The following is a 21,298-nucleotide window of genomic DNA, read 5'->3' as shown; positions in this document are numbered from 1 at the left end:
CTTGGGATATCTTGAAATTGGGCTGCTAGATATACTTTTTTTAATGCACTTTGCTGGTTGAGTGTCTTGCCGATTGAGTTTTTTCTCAGTGTAGTAGTTTTTTGTTAGATAACTCACTTTGTCATTGTCCTTGTTATGTGAACAGTTTAACCCTTTTTTATCTTTGTTTACATTGGTGCTCATTACAACGTTGCTGGTCCTGTAACAACGGTGCCGGTAATCTTACCAGCACCGTTGTTTCCGGACCAGCAAAGTACAAGTCTGTGGGGCGGGTGCCCTCCTGTTCCTGCCCAGCAGGTCTGACTTGCCGGGCGGAACAGCACCAGCCCGGAGACTTTCACGGAAGCACCAGCACTGTTATTAATGGTGCCGGTGCTTCCGTGGTGCCCACTCCCATAGAGTCCTATAGGACTCTATGGGACTAGGGATCAACATTTTACTGGTGCCTGACTTACTGGACCGCCAGGGTTGTAATGCCCCGGTGTTTCTGGTAAATCAGGCACCAGTAAATCATTACTACCCGTCGGTTTTACTGGCACGGTTACTGCCGGACCCATAATGAGGGCCATTGTCTTTTTTTGGTTTTCTGTCCCAAAAGTGGTTTTATTTTTCAAAAATGAAATAATGATGAATTTAAGATCCTATGGAATAAAATGATTTGATGAGTCATTTTCAATACAGATGCTTAAATATGTGATCAACTAAGTGATAGAGATTAAATACATTTTATTTTCTATGAATAAGCCTTCCAACAGGAGTAACTTTTTGCCTTTTGATCCCCAAATTTATTGGCCTTTGGTAAAAAGTTTGAAGACCTATTTCTTCTGTTAATCCTAGGGATTGTTTAAAGACGATAGTGGGTTTTCTACTCTTTGCCCAGATGCAGTTTATCTGGACGGTTCTTCGTGATCTGTGAGTTATAGGCATAATCACATCAAATCACTAAGTATATGCCTGCAAACATTAACTGGCAAACATTTTTGGAACTTTTCCTGTAATCCTTGTGTAAGAAGGGCCCCACACATTAATGCCTATAGATTTATAATCAATGAAACACTGAAAACATTGGCTTGCAAATGCTTGTATTACATTGCAGAATAGGGGTATTAGCATATGTTTCAAAACATAGCAATAACAAAGAAATAACATTGAATAAAGATACATTCAAATCGAAGACAACTTTTATTAAAAAAGGCACAAATAACATAAAATTAAAGTGACCATTTGTTTTACAAGTACACAATATGTATACAATTAGAAAACTATCACAGCTATATCTTCTTTTTGACCTTCATACACAGCACATGACTGGTAACCTCATCACTCAGAGTCCATAAGGAACGTTTCAAAATCGAGGTCTAAATCTGAAACCAGGGCATCCACAAAGTCTTCAATGGAGGGATTCTTCTGAAGCATGCCTAAAGAAAGGATAACAAAGCTTCTCATGAGCAATGCAAAAACAAAGTTTTCTGAACTCAAAAACAATATAAAGTACTTCTTTTTAATGATATTAGCATGTACTATATCTCTGCTACCATTTGCAATACCAAATTCACCAAAGGTAGATGAAACAGTGTTGCAGTTATTTATAAATCAAGTCTGGAAAGTCACACACTTGTACTACTAACACAGCTTAACTCATTGAAAACACTATCAAAAAAATAGTATAAAGCCTCTGTACGGACAAAACAATTTTAAAAACACAAACAACCCAGGCGCGGAATACACCTTTAAACACCATGTGGTACCTTGTTTGCCACATGTATCCTCCTTCACAGTTCATGAGCGTTTGTTTACTTGAAGCTCTAATATAACTTCAGAACAAAAAATCTGTCACGTGAGGGGTGTGCCACACCCTCACCCCTCCACTCCCAGGACTGAAAAACTGTCCCGGAGATGGGAGAGGTTTGCTGTCATCTACGTTTCCCATTACACAATGGAAAAAAAAGAGTGAGAACAAGCCTGCCTCATTGAAAGTCAACGCTAAGACTTAAAAGCATTCTAGGGTTTGTGCTGCTGAAGAACATGGATAGCATGCAGCGGGTGGGCATACAAATTAATAATGTACACACTGTCAGACAAGGTGAAAAATAAAATAGAAATTCAAAAATAATTTGTCTGCCAAATCCAGGCAATTCCAGCTGATTGCCATTACATGATTTCGCCATCCATTGGAACTAAGCATGTGACAACGGAAAACATAAATAAAACATTACTTCTATTGTTGCATCATGAGGCTTTGCAATGTGCACATTTCCGATAATGGACTATGTGGAAATCGACTGAACAAAACCTTCATATTAGCTGTGAGAAACCTGGCGGTATTCTCCTGTGCGGACCTTGAGAATACCTTATTCAGGTGGCCAACGAAGGGGGTTACACTCACAAATCCCAAACATGGGGGCAAAAGAACGAGAAAGGATCACCTGGATCGGGGAACCCGGGGTTGTGCTCGTGGAAATGCCCCAGGTGAGAGGCGGTACTATAACAAAGAGGAAGGTGGTAAGGATGGAGTCCCTGAGTCTTTTGTAGGCTGAACTACATCTGCCTCCCTTCCTCTCATCGCATCTCTCTTGCCCAAATCCAACAACCCCTCCATATATAACAAATCCCCCAGGATCCCAAACCCTGTTACATCCAGAAACTACCTCTCCCAAAATCCCTGTTTTTCTATGTTCTACCCGAATACTCCTGGTCATTTTCCTTCCCGTCCCTCTAATTGTTATTTCCTGTACTCCCAATCTGCTCAGACAAAACACTACAGTTCCCACAATCCCCACTGTTTCTTTCAAGAGAATAATCCTGGTAATTCCTGTTAGTTTCACAAACCCTAGCAAACCCTACCAATCTCACCCTTCCGAAATCACCTACTCCCCTAGGACGAACAATACAATTTCCCCTTCTTATAACACCTTCTCCCCATCGTATCATACAGAATACTCAGAAACTCTACCTCTCCACTTTTCCGACATGAACACTTTCTCCCGACATGAACGACAACAGACTAACCCTTACATTGCCCACAAATACTGCAATATAATGAAGAGTGATGGCCATATAGGAATTATGTGAGTTGCGTTGCCTCTATGCGCTTGCCTCAGGAATGCCTGGCTGGAGGTTCCCTCTCGCGACTAGTTGAGGAGGCTTTGGTGCTTTTCCTGTAGAACAGCAACTTGGGTTAGGTTATGTTATAGCACGCTGCAACCCAAGGGAATTCTGGCGCTATTTTTGGGGCCCCTAAATGGGAAGAGGAAAAAAAAGAAATTATGTGATACAGCAAAAAAAAAAAAAAAGATGGAGCAACAGATTTTCCATTTATCCAGGTTAAAAGAAGGTCTTTAAAGCTTTCAGGAACTTAGAGAAACAGAGATTTCTGATTGGCCTATAAGGAGTGATCTTATCACAACGATAGGAAGCACCCGGTTCATGAAAAGCTTGATGTCTGAAGCATAGAGCTTTAAACTTAATCCTACTCTCAACAAGAAGCAGGTGAGGTCTATGCAACACAGCAGAAACATGGGCGTACTTAAATAGCCCAGCCACATTTAAAAAAAAGCATGGACCAAAACGACTACTGGGAAAAACGCACAACACAATTAATGTGCAAACGAGGAAAGTGACCTCATTTAAAAGACATACAACCCAGCATACTTATTGCAGACGGCGAGGAGGGGCAGGGCCATGGGATTACTACAAAGAACTTTCAGCATTAATGGGCCCGCTCGCGAAGGGCTTTTGAGAAAAAAAGAGAGGACAGAGGCTGATCAAGAATGGCATTTACAAAGCACCAGGCAGTCACATACATTTTTTGTACAAATTAAAAGTCCCAGTATTCAGAAGATTAATAGCAGTTGCTCGGCTGAATGTGCCTATGTTAGGAGATAGACTGGAGAAGTGGAAGGACTCCAAAAGAAATGTAAATTGCAACTTCCAGGGATAAAGACCTTTCCCACTCCTTGTTTCTTTGTGCTAGATTAATAGTTTGCATTTATTGAGGGTTTGGTTGTTATTTCAATCAGACATGATGTACACAGTAATCAATAAAATAGAAGGAACAAGTTACTTACCTGTAATTGTTGTTCTCAGGCATGGGTCTGGCATGGATTCACATGCTCATGAATATTCCCCCTCGTCAGGCTGGGAATCCTCGGTAAAGAAAAAATCAGTATCAGTTTCGTTTCTGATCTGTCTTTCTTAGTAGTAACCAATCACTGGTCTCTGGGTCATACTGCCCCCAGCCAATGACTGCCCTCTCCCTAAGCCCCGCCCCTGGCAGCCATCCTCAGATTTGGTAGCACGTAAAGTGGCAGTATGACCAAGTGAAGAGCCGCAGAGGGGTAGGCGGGAGGGTTCACACGTGAATCCATGCCAGACCCATGCTGGAGAACAACAGTTACAGGTAAGTAACTTGTTCCTTCTCCAGCATGGGGTCTGGTATGGATTCACATGCTCATGAATACAAGAATAAATAGCAGTACACACATGCACAACCACAAGAGGTGGCAAGGCTCAACATTAAGCATTACATAAACTCAACATTAAGCATCTCTTACCTCCTCACCAGGCTCACCTTAAGCGAACAGGTTGCACAGCACTGCCTGGCCAACTCTGGACTCCTCCCTGGAATCCCAGTCGACGCAGTAGAATCTTGTGAAGGTGTGCGTCGACCTCCACATAGCAGCCCTGCAGATGTCCAGCATGGGCACACCAGACAAGAACGCCGTGGTAGCAGTGTTCGCTCTGGTCGAATGGGCTCTCGGACGGCCGGGCAACTGTCGGTTTGCCAACCAATGACAGTGCATGATGCAGCCGGAGAGCCATCTGGAAATGGAAGCCTTCGAGAGAGCCTTCCCTTGGTTCACAGGTCCAAAGTTCACAAACAGCTGTGATGGCTTCCGAAAACTCTTTGTTCGGTGCACGTAGAACTTCAGCGCTCTACCTACATCCAGCGAGTGCAAAGACCTCTCGGCCGGAGACGAAGGCGACGGGAAAAAAACTGGTAACACCAAGGGCTCGTTGAGATGGAAGTCCGACGGCACCTTGGGCATGAAGGAGGGGTGCGTCCTCAGCACCACCCTCGTCTCGTGGAAAGTCAAGTATGGAGGCTTGCAGGATAGGGCCTGAATCTCTCACACGCGTCGTGCAGAGGTGATGGCCACAAGGAACGCTGTCTTCCACGACAGGAACTTCAACGGAGCTGAATGCAAAGGCTCGAATAGCGGGCCCATGAGCCTGGTCAGCACCACGTTGAGCTCCCACGCCGGGGCCGGAGCCTTCACCGGCGGGAACGATCGGAACAGTCCTTTCATAAACTCCTTCACCAGGCGATGAGAGCACAGGGACGACCATCCTGCAGTTCTGGTGTATTGGGAAATCGCTGCCAGATGTATCTTGATGGAAGCATGAGCTAATCCAGCTTTGGCCAGCGACAGTAAGTACGGTAGCACTTGAGGGGCTGTAATCCGTAGAGGGTTAATCTTCTGTGCACGGCACCAGACAGAGAACCTCTTCCACTTGTGTCTGTAGCACTTGAGAGTTGAGGACGCCCTGGCCTTTGCAAGAACCTCTCTGCAGTCAGCCGGGATATCGTACCCTCCAAACTCTAGTGCTGCAGGAGCCAGGCCTGCAAGTTCAGCGACTCTGGGTCGTGATGAAGAATGGCGCCTCCTTCTCTGGAGAGAAGATCTGCGTCCGTCGACAGTTTGACTGGTGGGGACGCTGACAAACCCAGAAGGTGCAGGAACCATATCTGTCTCGGCCACACCAATGCGACAAGCATCAACCTGCACCAGGACCTCTTGAGTTGGTTGATGAGTCTGAGCGGCAACGGAGGGAATGCATACAGGAACAGGCCGTCCCATGGGAACGAGAATGCATCACCCGTGCTCCTCGGCTGGGGGAACCTGCTGGCGAACCTCTGGCACTTGGAGTTCATCGCCGTCGCGGAGAAAAGTCGATCCACTTGATCCTGTCATAGTTCCAACTCGTGGCATGAGCGCAGCTCCCTGCTGAGTGAGTCAGCGATGGTGTTTTTTATCCCTGTTAGATGAAAAGGTACCAGAAACATCCCCTGGGCAACGGCCCAGTGCCACAGACACTGGGTTTCCTTGGATAGGGCTGGGGATCTGGTTCCTCCCTGCTTCCGGATGTAGAACATCGTGGTGGTGTTGTCGGTGAAGATCCTCACCACCTTGCCCTTGAGGGACGGGAGGAATGACATGAGGGCCCAGAACACTGCTCAGAGCTCCAGTATGTTGATGTGGAGCGGCCTCTCCTCCGGGAGCCAAATGCCCCTTGCGTGAAGATCTCCGGTGTGCGCTCCCCACCCCTTCAGGGAGGCCTCCGTCGTCACCGTCATCTGGTATGCTGGGGTCTGAAAGTCCGTGCCCGCTGCGAGATGCACGCCGGTGCCCCACCATCGAATTGCTTGGCGGAATACCTCATTGAGTGAGATCTTGTCCTCGAAGCTGCCCTTCGCTTGCATCCAACGGGCGTAGAGGAACTCCTGCAAAGGACGCATCCAAAGCCTGCACAAGCGCACCAGATAGATGCAAGAGGACATCATCCCGAGAAGGGACTTGATGGACCTCACCCTGGCCACGTCCGTGGCCGGCAGATGCTGTAGCTTGCCCAGGATGGCCTGCGTCCTTTCCTCCGATGGCAAGGCCAACTGCGCTACTGTATCGAGTTTGGCTCCCAGAAACAGCGCAACCTGAGACGGAACCAGGTGGGATTTGGGGAAGTTGATGAAGAATCCCAGGTTCGTGAGCAGCCGGACGGTCATCGCTGTGTGTTCAACGGCGAGTTCCCTTGTCCCTGCTCGGATGAGCCAGTCGTAGTTCAGGTAGGGGTAGACGTGGATTGCCTGCAGGCGCAGCCGTACCGCCACTGGTGCTAGGCACTTGGTGAACACCCTGGGCGCCGACTTCAATCCGAGTGGGAGGGCCTTGAACCGGTAGTGTCGTCCTTGGACTGTGAACCTGAGAAACTTCCGGTGTCCTTTTAAGATGGGGATTTGAAAGTACGCATCCTCCAAATCCAATCACGATAGGAAGTCGCCTTCCTCCTGCTGGCCCACCATGTGCTGGAGGGTGACCATCCAGAACTTCTGTGCCTTGATGTATTTGTTTATGTGACGCAAGTCCAGGATGGGACGCCAACCTCCTGTCTTCTTTCTGACAAGGAAGTATCTTGAGTATACTCCGGAGCCCCGGAGCCTCTTTGGGACGAGCTCGATGGCCCCTTTCTTGAGCATCGCCCTTACCTCTAACAGCAGTTGAGGGACGTAGTTTTCCTTCCTTGCCACGGGAGGAATTCGGGGGCACTTCTTTAGAAATTCCAGAGTGTGCCCATGGGCCACGGCAACCAGCACCCAACGGTCGGTGGAGTTGGACTCCCGCACGCTGATGAACTTCGTCAGCCGGCCTCCCACCGGGGTACTTCGGTGGGGGCCCGATGTGATGGCCGGTTCAGTCTTGCTTGGAAGCGGCCTTACCTCCTTGGCCTCCCTGGCGACGATGGCAAGATCCACCTGACTTGCCTCGTCCCCTGTAAGCTTCTTGCGACGAGGAGCGGGCCGCCTGACGGTACGTCGAGGAGCCGCCGCCGAATCCTTTGGAGGCACCTTGCTTGCCTCCGGAGTTCCGAAAGGACGACTGCCGTTGCTGCAGAACTCCCAAGGCTCGAGCCGTCTCTGTGTCGGTCTTGATGGCCTGCAGTGACTCATCCACTGTCTTTCCAAACAGATTGTTCCCGTCGAAGGGCGTGTCCCAAACCTTGGCTTGCACGTCTTGGCAGAAATCCGTCGCCTTGAGCCACCCCCACTGTCGAAGGCAAACACTGTTGCCCAACTGGCGGAAACCGGTGTCGGCAATGTCCGTGGCCACTGTTATGGCGTGGTCTGACGCCACCTCACCCTCCTGTAGGATCGCCAGGGCCTCTGCCCTCTTGTCGTCCGGGAGGAAGTCCAACAGTGGGGCGATCTTGTACCACAACTCCCTGTCGTAGAGGGCCACAATCGCTAGGGAGTTGGCCGTCTTAATCGTCGTCGCCGCAGACGAGATGACTTGTCGTCCCATGGCATCTAGTTTCTTTCCCTCGCCATCCGGTGGGGAAGTTGAAGTTGAACCCGAGGCCCCCCCCCCGCTTTCTTCTTGGCTGCTGCCGAGACGACCAAATCCGGGGTCGGTTGTGCTCGAAGGCACAAAGGGGTGCCGTCGTGGACCCGGTACTACTTCTCGTACCGGTCCCTTTTGGCAGGCGTCGTGGACAGGTTCTTCAGGAGAGCAAGTCCCTCGTCCCAGATGTCATCCAGCAACGGCACCGCGAGGATTGTCTTCCTCTTGGCCTCACGCCGGTGGTAGTGGAAGCCTTCCTTCTTTTCTTCGGGGCAGAGCTGAAAGAGCTCGGACGCCCTGGCAATCATGGCGTGGAAGGAACCAATTTCGTCCGTCGGGGACGCCCGATGAATCGGAGACGGGTGGTCAGTCCCGTCGTCGTCATCCGTCCCCGTCGTGGCCGTGTCTGTTCCTGTGTCATCCCTTGGGACCGGGGAAGGCGACAAAGGCTGAGAAGGCCTCCTCTTGTTTGGAGGGCTTCCCGAAGGACCCGGTTCAGCTGGGTCGTCCTTCGGGTGTAGGGGCAGTCTCGTCCTTATCTCCGTGCATAAGGCTTGGATTGCTGCTAAAATGGCCGCCGAGTTGTCTTGCGGCTCGGGCTGTGACGGGCGTGCCGGGAGAGACAGTTGTAACTCCTCCACGGGAACCTCGTCATCGCCACCCTCGCTCTCTTCGTCCCCCTCGTTGGGATTCCTCCCGTGGAACCGGGCCTCTTCCAAATTCTCGGTCAGTTCCTCCTTGGAGGTTGTGTCTGTGTCCGTAACAGCCACGGCCCCCTCTCTTTTTCCACCGGGGTCTTCATGGGGGTCTTCTCGATGGGCTTAAAAGATGATTCCCTCCGCGGAGGCAGGGAAACTCTGGGCCCCGAGGTTGCCTCCACTGGGGTAGCCTCCACAGGCTTCGTCAGGGCTGCAGCGACTCCCTCAATCGAGGCCTTCACCACCTTGGGTGCGCTTGAGGCCTTCACCTTAGGAGGAGGGTCACCGCCTCGTTCCCCTTCGGCCTGTTCCTTCGAGATCGACCGGGGCCTCTCCAGAAGCTTAGCCGGGTTCTCAGATTTTCTCTTCCCCGAGCCAGAGCATTGGCTCGCGGTTGATGGCGTCGGTGAAGGTGCCCCCTGCCTGGCAGCCGAGGAGCCCGACCGTTCGGCGCTCCCGGTGCCCGCGGACTCACAGTGCTTTGCCTTCTGTTGGGCCCCCGTCGCCGGGGCGCCCTCACAGGACTTAGAAGACCGCTCAGACTTCTTCTTCTTCTCACCTGCTGGGCTCTTGCCTTCCAGCCAGTTGGAGAGACGGGTCCGACGATCCCTCATATTCCGATCCAACATGTTCATGCAAAATGCACAGTCCTTCTCCACGTGCATTTTGTATTCATGGAGGCAGTAAAGTAATTTCGAATGCTCGTCCTCCTTGAACACATTCTGTTGGTTGCATCCAGGGCAGATCCTAAACAGTTTGCTGGGAGTCGAGCTTCCTTTCTCCTGGGCCATGTTCCTCTCGTCCGCGAGGTAGGCCTCAAAAACTTCTGGAATCCTCCAAGAAGCGTAACTCAATGAAAACTTCACCCTTGAGGGGCGTAGATAAATCCGAAACGGGTCCCCGTTGATCGGAAGTAGAAACGGTGGAGCTTGAGGCTCGATTAAACCGAAAAATGAGAAATGTCTTTGAAAAAGCGCAAAATGCAGTAAAAGCTCGAGAGCTATAGCACGAGGACTCCCAACACTTGAAAGCGCAGTAAAAATCTGAGGATGGCTGCCGGGGGCAGGGTTTAGGGAGAGGGCAGTCATTGGCTGGGGGCAGTATGACCAGTGATTGGTTACTACTAAGAAAGACAGATCAGAAACGAAACTGATACTGATTTTTTCTTTACCGAGGATTCCCAGCCTGACGACGGGGAATATTCATGAGCATGTGAATCCATGCCAGACCCCATGCTGGAGAAAGAGGCAGGTTGTTTTGAGGAAGGCCACTAGTGGGACACAGAAACCAGGCACATGGACTAGTAAACAAGTAATGCACATTGAGTAAGCCTTGTGCCACAGTATTTTTTTTTATTAATAGTTGTTTTAGCTGATTAACAACTTTACAACATATAAAAAGAAAATTGACAAATTGACAGAAGGGGAACAAACTAAATACGATTCAGAAATACCAAACTTTTAGTGGGAAGTGGGTTGTCTCTGAAGTCTATATATGTACCACATAGCTCTCTAGTTCGCATCCAGTCATGCATATACAACTTTTTTTTGGCTCTGTCCAGATTTTCTAATAATGTCTCTAATGAAACATCTGCAGTAGACATTGCATCATACACGTTTTTTCGCCACTTAACCGGAAAACAGTGAGCTGACTTCAAAACATATAATGCTAGAGATGAAAACAAGGTATTCGGGTAGTCAGCAAGAACACATTTCCTTAACAAAGCACACTGCCGCCACAGGAGTCTGACGTGCAAGGACAGCAACCCAATTTCATGACGTATAAATACAACAGGTGTACATTGTGGCAAGTTAAGAATGTCCCTCCAGTATCTCCCCTTCAATTTTTGGAGGTGGCTTTGGTTCACCTTGGACCATGTCCATAGACAATACCAGAGTATTGGCACAGTATTTTGGTTATAATAAGTGATAACCGTTTTTATGGAGAATTTGCGATATATGCATAATATTAGTTTTGATTGCGAAATTGCAGTCATTAGTCGCTGTTCCATTGTTTCTGAGTGAGCTTTGTTAGTTTGGTGATCATCAATTCTCATTCCCAGGTAGGTATATCTGATCACTACCTCTATTTCAGCACCCTGTAAGACCCATTTGTATTTGTTGGAAGTCTTCTCACGAGCATTACAAATCATGGTTTTGGTTTTAGCAACGTTCACTGTGAGTTGATTGATATTGATATATATGTGGTCACATCATGTAATAGATTTTGTAGACCGTTGAGCGTTTTTGAAAGAAGAATTAGATCATCAGCATACAATAATGCAGGAAGTTTTTTCAAGCCCAAATTTGGGGCATCTGTGATTAGATCTTGAAAAGCATCAGGCAAGTCGTGGATGAAGAAATTAAACAGGGCCGAGGCCAGGATACATCCTTGCCTCAACCCTCTTTTGGTCCACAAGGGAGTTGACAGGAGACCCTCCAGATTCAATCTCACTTGCAGTGAAGTATTCGTGTGCAGCTCCTGTATGATGTCCACATTAGTGTTTGGGCAATGTGCTCTCTGTAGTTACTTACTTTATTGGAACCAAATTATGATCGGTTGGTTCCCCACTCTGTGTCTGTATGTTGTCGCACACTCACATATTTTTCTGTTGGTGTTCTCACCATGTTTGAAGGCTCATAGCCTTGGTTGTCTTGCAGGATGGTGAAGCCCAGTTCAAATAGTTCAGGGTTCACATTCTAAATTGCCTGGCCGACCATACCTGATGGAATCCACAACCTAACAGTCTCCGGTTTATGTAAATTTGGAAATTCTACTTGTGCAATATCAATTGAAGAGATGTTATTCAATGTAGAAGTGTCCTTGAAGATGTGTGAGATGTTAGTACGGCATAACGTAAATTGTCTAGCAGGAGCAAGGCGGCACTTCATAATCAATGTGTGTGGAGCTGGTTTAGTTTTGATGATAGTATTGTTGAAACCTTTCTGGTTTCCCATTAGGCCACTAGCGAGTCTTTGTATGAGTCTGTAGGTGTTTTCAGCAGTAGGTTTTGCCCTCCTTCAAGCTGCAGTTGACCATGTGCTTGACTATGCTGTTTTGCATGTTGGCAGCTGCATTTCGTAGCTTGATCAAACGTGACATGATCAGGAGTGTTACTTGCAATGCTTACTTGAGGTTCGTTGTTAGGTTTGAGTATCGGTAGTTTAGATGAGGTTTTCTTTTTTATCCCCTGATACACATTGATTACGTTGTTGCTCTCCTTGCTTTTTGGCATTGCAGCCACAATCTAAGTATTGAAGGTCATTGGAACACGCAGACGCGCTATTTACTTGATGCATCCTCTGTTCCGTATGTTCATTCTTTTGGCAGCTTAAATAAGCATCAACAGCCTCTCTGATTTCTCTCCTTCGGGATTCAATTGACATTTTGTCCAGAGCTATGCTGTCACTTTGATTCATCTGTTTTCCCTTTTGTGCTCCGGCATGCTCTGCTGTGACTTCCTGCGGAGGGACTTTCTGTTGTCTATCTATTTCATCAACCAAATCGTTTAGCGCTCATGGTTGGAAGCTTGAGCCAACACTGTATTTTCTAGTTCTGTCTCTCTATTTTTCCGCATATTTTTATATTTATTTATAACTCCCAGGCTGGCGTTCGGTGTTTGAGCTAGAATGATTTTCTTTACAAATTGCTTTGCAGCTGGTTGGTTCACAGTTTTAATGTTTTTTATATTCTTAGATTTGTTTTCATTTCCACTTGAACTTTGGCTTTTTTTCTTTGTATTGATAAGTTGTTTAGAGGCATGTATAACTTGTTGATCTGGTTGAAAGATATCGTAAGTTTTTTTGAAAGATTCCATAGGACTCATAACTGGTGGATTGTTTCTTTTCATGACATTTCCAGAGAACGCCTCTGTGACTGGTCCAATTATTGTGTCAAAGATTGGTAAAACTGGGACCAGAATTATGTCACTCTGCACCTCCTGTAGGGGAATGCTCCCCATCTTTCCTTCTCCACAGCTTTCATCAGCTGTGGCGGGCCGTGCTTTGGTTTCCTTGGCGAGTCTTTCTTTTAACATCCATTCTTTAATTAAGTCTATTCGCATCGTTTGATGCATAATTTTGGCATCCACAGTTTTCAAATAGCCACCCCAAACTAACCAAGGCATTGTTAATTGCTGCAAGCGTGATTTCTAGCATAGGCTATCGGAAGTTCGGCTCCCTTAATGGGGGCACTGGTGTGGGGCGCCTCGGGGTAGGGGCGTCAAATGAAAGCGAGACTGAGGGTGACTGGAAGTCTCTTGTTTGAGAAATCTGTGATGAACTTAGTGCAGGTTGCTCCTGCAGTGGTTCCACGAAGCTTGCGTGCAGTGACAAGTCGGATAATGTTGTCTGGAATAAGTCGATCGCGGGTGGTACCTGAATATCCGGCGATAAACTAACCTCTACTGTTTCGTTTAATGAATGGACTTCACGTACAGAAGATTCCGATTTGTCCAGGTAAGTCCTTTATATTTATTACCTTTTGTTCTGACGTGTCTCGTCAGAGAGCTTAGTGATTTGGGAGCGCAGTTCTTCTCTTTCTCAATTTCACTCCCACCTGGCGTCTGTTCCAGGTTAATTGCAATCGGTGCATGAGTGCCATATTCACTAGTTCCACTCACTGTTTGCCGATTCGATTTTACTGTGTTCCTGCTTAAGTTCAAGTTAATGCAGTAATCCCGAATATCCCACATAACGAGTGATTTGGAAATTACTGGCATTAGCGTAATAGCTTTTTTGGGTACTTTACTTGGTGTGCGAGGGCTCAGTCTACTTGCCATAGGCAGTAGCGTGGCCACTGCTGGCATGTTCGTTTCAAGTGTGTAAGGTATATTAGCCATCAGTAATAACTCCAACAATGAGAATTAATAATAAGAGTGGAGGCATAAAATAAAGTAAAATAAAGAACCACGCAAGAAGGGACACACACATTTTTTTTCGTGAGAAACACTAATCAACCACTGATAGTAATGTGTTTGGAGACTCACTTAAAGTAAGCAAATGTGCATTTCTACAGAAATCATTCCACGTGTGACAGTAAATAACAGCAAAAACAAGTCATGTGCTCCTGTGCACGTTATGTTAAATGAGAAGACAAGTTGGTACAAGCTTATTAAATCAGTGTGTCGATTTCCATAGGGGGGTCCCTCCACCATCACCACCCGTGGACAGCCATAGACAGCCCTTACTCAAACAGCATTTCCTCAAAAGCACACGCGCAAAAGCGCATGTTCCTCAGGCTATATGGATTGTGGGTAGAGGGGGCAGACACCACGGGACTTTGAAAAAAAAAAACGAGCAATTCCAAGTCTTTTGTCTTTCCTAGGAAAAAAGAAAAAAAAACACTAAGCATCAATCGAGCATAGTCTCCACAGAGTCCTTTGTTAAATGCTTGGGACGTACCAGTAATGTTGAATCCACATTCACAGCAAGTCACAGGTACAGATCCAAAAAGACAGCGTCTCCAGCCGTAGACGGCCCTTACTCAAACAGCACTTCCTCAAAAGCGCGCCACAGTATATAATAAACCAATTTGCAGAACATATGAAGTGGTTAGTGAGGTCAGGATGGATTCAAGTCGGTTGGGGAAAGCCTGTGGTGGTTTGTTATTTGTTAGAACATGTCAGCCTTTTTCCAGTCTTTGGTTATGCAGTGAGTGTGGATGGTTCTGGACTGGCTTTGATTCTTATTCGGGTCTTGCCAAAGTTGCTGTGTTCTGTTTGTTAAGGAGTTTGGTTTGGCGTCCTGTTGGGGTTCAGGTTTTCTTGGGTCCTTGCTTGTGTGTTATTTGTTTTCCATTTAGTTAGGGTTGTAGGTGGAGAGGTAGCATGAGATGTACTCTTTGTTTGCTCTTTTCCTGATCCGTATCTTTAACCTGTTTAGTGGTGCCTACAATTTTTCTTGGGTGTTGCGACTTCTTGTGGGTGGTTTCCGTTCTACTGGAGTCCGGTTTCCTTCCTGTTTCTCTTTTCCTTTCTTGTTTCTTTGTCTTTCTTGTATCGTGGCATTCCTCTATTGTTTTGGGTAGGATTTGCGATGTATTCCAGGGGTGTGCATCCTGTTGGGTGTCTTTCTGTACTTGGAGTAAGAGGTGGAACTTACTTCTGTTGTATGCAGTGGTGTTGAAGAGTGGCTTAGGCTGCGTTTGTTCTTCTGCTGGTTTGGTCTTAGTTTATGGGGTCCTGTATGTTTTCTCTTACACAGTGGCATAGTTCTCTTTGACGTGGTTGTGTCTCAGTCTTGTGGGGCTTGCGCTCCTCAGAATGCTGGAGTTTTAGTGTCAAAGCCTTTCTGTGGTAGTTGTATTTCTGTCTCAGAGTCTCTTTAATATGGGTCCTGATCCCTGTTGTATTGATGAGTGAATTAGGTTGGTTTTATTCTCCCAATGGTTTTGCGCTACCCTTGTGGGGTCTTGTGTAGTTATCAGCTTCACAGTCGCGAAGGCTTCTCTGTGGTGGTTGGATTTTGTGCTTGAATTAGGTTCACAGAGATGGAAATCTCCCTGTGGTGGCCCGGTACTTGGGTTGTAAGATGTGGGCAGCCTTACATCAGAAATGCGCTCCGGGGCGACATAGAATGCAGTGTAACTCAGCACAACAAAGTCAGGTGAAAGTCGGGCCTGATTTGGTGATGGTTATGGATGGAGTGTGCGATGTGGGAGGAACACAGAATTATATGGATTCAGAATGCAACCTTACCACTATAGCGAAAGTGCCTTATGTAAGGAAGGCGAGTTGGTGTGGAAACCCTGTTTGTATTGGCGCAGGAATATGTTCATATCTTGTTGGTAATGATTGGTTGTAAAAGTTAAGTACACCTGGATATGTTTCAAGGCTTGATTTATTAAGCATGTGAGTGCCGATGGTTAGTTTGGCACGTGTTGTGCTTGGTCACATGAGAAAAGCCAACACGAGTTTCGACCAAGATCTTTATCAAGGGGAGTGGTGATAGATATTGGTCCTTGAATGAGGAAGCTGGATAGCCACTTGGGAGCCGGGGTGGCTCTGAAGATTGGCGAGTGTGGTGAGGTGAACTTCAATTGGGTTTGGAAACGCCTGTCTAATCCTAAATCTAAAGATGGGAGGAAGCTACGACCATCAAATAATAATAACGCAGCCGTAGTGTGGTGTCTTGTCAAAATAAAAGGGCCCATACTAATAAACCTATTGCCAATCCTTACCTCTAAATACAAACAGTGTGGAAACAAAGTTATGCAAAAGAAAATTGTCAGGATATTCAAACGGTTGGATTCTCTTCCCTACGTTTTAGCACAGGAAAAGGAGGCACACTCAAACTTAGCACAGTCGCTGGCTTCTCAGCACGAGGGTGCAGGTCAAAACTTCATGGCCTTCTGTGCCAAAGTCTCTTTGCCATTCAAAGTTTCTTCTTTCAGAGGGCCGGAAGCAACAAACAAACAAAGTTCCTTTTCTTTTAGCATTTCACATATAGTCAATGACTGATTCACTGTTCACCCCGGATCCCCCTCTGCCGGGCTCAGAGCAACTTTAACATCAAATCTTCAATCAGTCTCCCTCTGCCAGGCTCGGACCAATAACACACCCTTGCTTTAACCCAAAGCTTTCAATTGATCTGCCTCTGCCTTGATCTACTTTGCCATAAACTTTCTTTATCAACATCGAAGAATTTTGACTGCGCGTGGGATTTTGCTTGACCCGTCACAGGACCACTTTGATTCACAATCCTTTGCCACTCTTTCACTTTTGTTAACTTTCAGCTGGATACCTTACAGAGACCTTTGTTGAGCATACACGCTGTGTCTTGGGATGATAGCTCCGGGGCAACGTGCTCACCTTGGAAGCAAGACGACACGGAGCACCACAGGTTTGAATCCCAGATCTGCGTTTAGAAACCTCTGGGTATTAAGCACGTTATAAATAACCTATCCTATCATATCAAAGGTATTGTATCTTGGTTTCAAAGTTCAATCACTCATTTGCCGTTCAACTTCACTCGCACTGGTTATCATATGCGTTCAAACAATGTTCATTTCAGCGCTCGCCATACAATGTTGCCGCTTGCAACCTTGGTTTCAACACAGACCGGTCCTTTATTGGTCTCCCCAACTCACCGGGTGTGTTAATTTCACTGGCGCTGCTTTGTTGTTGGAGCCAAGGAAGGTACCACAGTAGCTGGCGATTCTCCCCGCCTTGATTATCAATGCGGGTGAACCCTGGTAACTACGACACACAATACAGTATTCTTCAGCTGGTCTTACTTTAGAGCTCAGCATGATTTAAACAATTGCAGAGATTCACTGCATTAGCAAAACCTCAGAGCACAGCAAGATTTAAATAGTGGGAGGAATCAACACAGTAGCACATCACCACCACTCCTTGCATGCCGAGCACCCATGTACAGACACATCAGCCAAACTGCTGTCACACACGTAACATTTGGCAATCAACACCAATAGACGTGTGTGTAGAGGAGGTCCCAAATATGGCCTGCACCCCTGCCCCCCGTTGCGAGTTGCCAGTAAAATACTTGCCAAGGTATGTGACGTATGAGGAGCAACTGAACCAACAGAGAGCCACATTAGGCCTCTGCCCTGTGTACATTAGAAGATCAGTACTTGTTGAAATGCCAATAAGCAGACAGTCCTGGGCAGCACAGTACCCAATCAGACAACCATACCAGCCACTTATACGAAACGATGAGTATTTACAGACTGTCCATGAGGAGACACAAAGAGCCCCGATGGATGGCAAACAATGATTAGAAGAGGGCCTGGACAGACTAACGCATGAGAAAAGGCGACATGCGAACGCGTGCATTCACGAAAACAGGTGCAAGAGACACAAAGGACAACACAATGTTAAAACGTAAGAAACGTCATAGCAAAAGAACCAAGATGAAAGAATCAAACCTGTCAAACGTGTGTAAATAGGCTTGAAACGCAAGATGCTAAGAAATTGATACTGCTTGCAATGCTTAGTAGAAGATAGAGCGGCAAGCGCCAACCATATATCTACCTCAAGAAGGCACAATGTACACGTGCGACTCCATTTTGTAAAGGTAGAAGTACGCCCAGGCGGCCAAGGCCTAACTGGTAGGGTTTCACATTCAAGCCCAAGCCAGGGGAAAGAGTGGAATCAAAACTCAACAAAGGATGGCTCGGGTCTGGGAAATCAAGGTCAACCCAAGAGAGGGAGGCGAGCTTCAGCTAAGGAGAATCAAAACTTCAGAGCATACCAGCCTGCCCTGTGAGGGTCAAGATAAGGAGGCCCGGGCAGGTGGTGGAGCTACATGGAGAATTAAATACACGAAAAGCTGGAAACTGAAGCAGATTCACGGTGAACCAACACCTGACCAGCCAGGCGCGAAGATGTACCACTGCCTGATGTCACCCAGATCCAAGGGGTGCCATAACTTTTCCTGATAACAGACTACAGTTTCGAGGCTTTCCTTAGCCAACTAATTGGCACATCGCCCTAAAACCACTGATTGATGGAAGGGAGGCAGGGTGAATCTTGGGACACTAGGCACCTGGGTGTCCATCCTGCATGCTGCTAATTAAAGTGGAGATTTATGGTCAGGTGTGTAACTTGCCCAATCACAATGGACCATGTAATATAGGGTCCTATAGACACTGTAACAAATAGGACGCCGTACTTCGACGTCCATCACGTGTGATGTAGAGGGATGGGCGTAGACGCCCACCAGATAAGAATTAACCAATCCGCATGCTCCATTGTCATATACAGATATAACACCTATACTTAAGTTACATTTCCCAACCAATGATATTGCATGATGATTTGAATCTGCAGTGGGTCTGAAGGAACCCGTCTTTCCAAGCATAACCCTTCTCATTCCCATGGGCAGCAGATCGGACAAAAACGTTAAAAGCGGGAAGAGGAAGGGGCGGTGATCCTGAAGTTCCAGAGAGGAAAAGAGGCGATTGGTGAGTGAAACAACAAAACTCGTTACCTTGGCAAATGTCTCAGACATTAGAGCAAGTAGGGGAAAAGTAACGGAGGGTGGCGGAGACAAATAAAGTAGCTAGAGGTAGAGTAGACAGTATATATTTAAAGGGTTAATGACTCAAGTATAAAAAGAAAAACATATATAAAGAGGAATACCAGGGGGGTACCCAAGCTAAAACGTAAAAGAATACCAGGGGGACACCTGAGATAAAACGTAAAAGAATACCGGGGGGCACCTGAGCTAAAACGTAAAAGAATACCAGGGGGGCACCTGAGCTAAAACGTAAAAGAATACCGGGGGGACACCCGAGAGAAAAACGAGATTTCGCTTTGTTCCTGCGCTTTAAAGAGTGGTCAGAAGGAACGTGAACACAGAGCCCACAGAGGGGGGACAATTTAGGCTACGATTACGTTTAAAGACGCAATTAACGGAGTTCGTTCAAATCCCATGGTGGGGTATTAATTAGAAGGCAGGTACATGTATGACCAGCTGGTGTCTGTCTAGTCTGTCAAGTGTCCGTCATATGCGTCTTACTGCATGTTAAATGTACAACAGTTGTATTGGTGATTGATTGAAATGCATTTTGGCCTTCTGTTACTAAGAGGGAATCGCCAATGAATTGATGGTTTCTTTTGAGTTAATTGATAGTATAAATTTTGGCGGGAAGAAGTGGTTTGGAGCTTGCGGTTGTGGTGCTCGCTCATACTAGTGGGAAGATTAAAAGATTGTGTGAATATTGTTGGTGTCGAAGTTAAAAAAAAAATGGAAGAGGTTACCCCACTTGCGCACTTGTGCAAGCAACTGCCAAGCATGCAATAAAATTGAAGAACTGTAAGTGGGTTAAGGGTACTGCCAATAAGATGTTTATGCCTTGGCCCCAAAATGGGTCCTTGTCTAAGGCTGTTTTCCAGAACATGACAACCTTCCTACATGCCACATATACTGGCAAGAAGCTTGAGAAACGCCTTGCTGTTCTCGAGTTTTGGAAGATGTTTGAGCAAACGAAGGAGGAAGAACCACCTGCAGACTGGATATTAAATGTATGTACGGAGGGGGGGTGAGACACCTACCGTGCCACCAGCCCCGCAAGAACCAGTCATTGAGGGAAGCAAATCAGAGGGTCTCTACCCGTTACGAGAACTCAAAGCAGCCACAGGGTACAGTAACCCTGCATATGAGTCACCTACATGTAGTAGTGACGAAACTAAAGAACAGGAGCAGGAAATTGATTTGGCCTCCACAGTACCGAGGGACAAGGAGAGGCGTGGTGATAGTAGGAAGGATCGGGCACAGGCTAGTGCACCTCTCGATAAAGAGAGAGGGAAAGAAGCTGAAAGGAAGTGATGAGACAGCATTCGCGAAAGACAAATGGATAGGAGGACAGATAGTATTAAAGCTAGATGGAAAGGGAAGTGATGATGTGCGGATGAGAGGAAGGCCCGATGAAGAGCAAAGAAAGGAGAAAGAAGCAAGGGATGAAAGGACGAGAAAGAAGGATAGATTAAGGCGAGAACAACTATATTGCGAAGAGCAAAGAATACCGCTCAGTCGCACACAGTATGCAGCCTATGAAAAATACAGGCTGAACATGTTGAAGTTGGAGGAAGAAAGGAGAGTGCACGAAAGGAAGGTGAAAAAGCGGGAAGACGAGGGGAGCAGAAGGGCAAAGGAACGTAGAAATTAACGAATGAGAGAAGTAGATAAGGCTAGAGAAGAAGTGAAAAAGCGAAAGGAGATAGATGAGGAATTGGAACGAAAACGCAGACAAAGGGCACAAGATCTTGAGTATTTGGAGTGGGTAGTGGTTAAACCCAATCCTACAGTAGAATGGGAAGACATAGAATTCCTTCCTGCAAGCGATGCGGTACCAGGTGCAAGCGGGATAAATATTGACGATGACTTCGATACCAGAAGCATCGGGGTAACGATTGATAAAATCTATGATGACATGGGGCTGGAACTAATTTCCCAAGGGGAAAGGGAAGACGAGCGCTTAGAGAGCACTCAGCTATATGACACTGAGGATGTCACTTGAAGTAGTGGGAGTAGGGGACTGTCCCTAGATAGATTAGAAATTGGATAGAACGAAGATGATGCAAGAAGTTGTGTAAACTGGGAATATTCAGAGTCTGACTCCGGTGGCGATATGGAGGACGAGCCACAGGAGGAAGAGAGGCGATGTGAAAAACCGCTCCCTCGAGGCCAAGGGGTACGATGGTCCGACGTCAGTGAATCTGAACCTAGGATATCAAAGCCAACCAAGGCACATGACAAACGTGAGGGAACACCCCGCGATCAGAGGGGGGAGCCAGCATCCACCTATACTGGCAGATTAAGGGCATGCCGGGTAGACAGCAAGGTGGTAATACTGCCTCGCCAGTAGGCGGGAGGAGTGGGGGAAAAGAAAAGGAAGATTGTGCCTTTCAATTCCCGCTGCTAGAAAAAGGGGGAGTGAGGCCACAATACATTCCATGGCCACACATGGACCGAGAAAACTTAAAAAATAAGCTTCCAATGCTGACATCGGGGGCTGGGA

At 46.9% G+C, this 21,298-nt stretch overlaps 1 protein-coding gene across 2 annotated transcripts in view; it reads right to left on the bottom strand.

Annotated features, from left to right (window-relative positions):
- Positions 1-1,163: 1,163 nt before the first annotated feature.
- MIPEP (mitochondrial intermediate peptidase) overlaps positions 1,164-21,298 on the bottom strand; it is a 1,848,751-nt gene continuing 1,828,616 nt past the window's right edge. For both annotated transcript variants that reach the window (XM_069639422.1, XM_069639423.1), the window contains one exon: positions 1,164-1,418. In XM_069639422.1, the coding sequence (XP_069495523.1) occupies positions 1,321-1,418 (98 nt within the window). In that variant the 3' untranslated portion in view covers positions 1,164-1,320. The remainder of the gene's footprint in view (positions 1,419-21,298) is intronic.

The sequence above is a fragment of the Ambystoma mexicanum genome, chromosome 7q (assembly GCF_040938575.1).
Source record: "Ambystoma mexicanum isolate Mex_15411 chromosome 7q, UKY_AmexF1_1, whole genome shotgun sequence".
NCBI lineage: Eukaryota > Metazoa > Chordata > Amphibia > Caudata > Ambystomatidae > Ambystoma > Ambystoma mexicanum.
The sequence above is the reverse complement of the archived record's forward strand: the minus strand, read 5'-3'. Positions and strand labels throughout refer to the sequence as shown.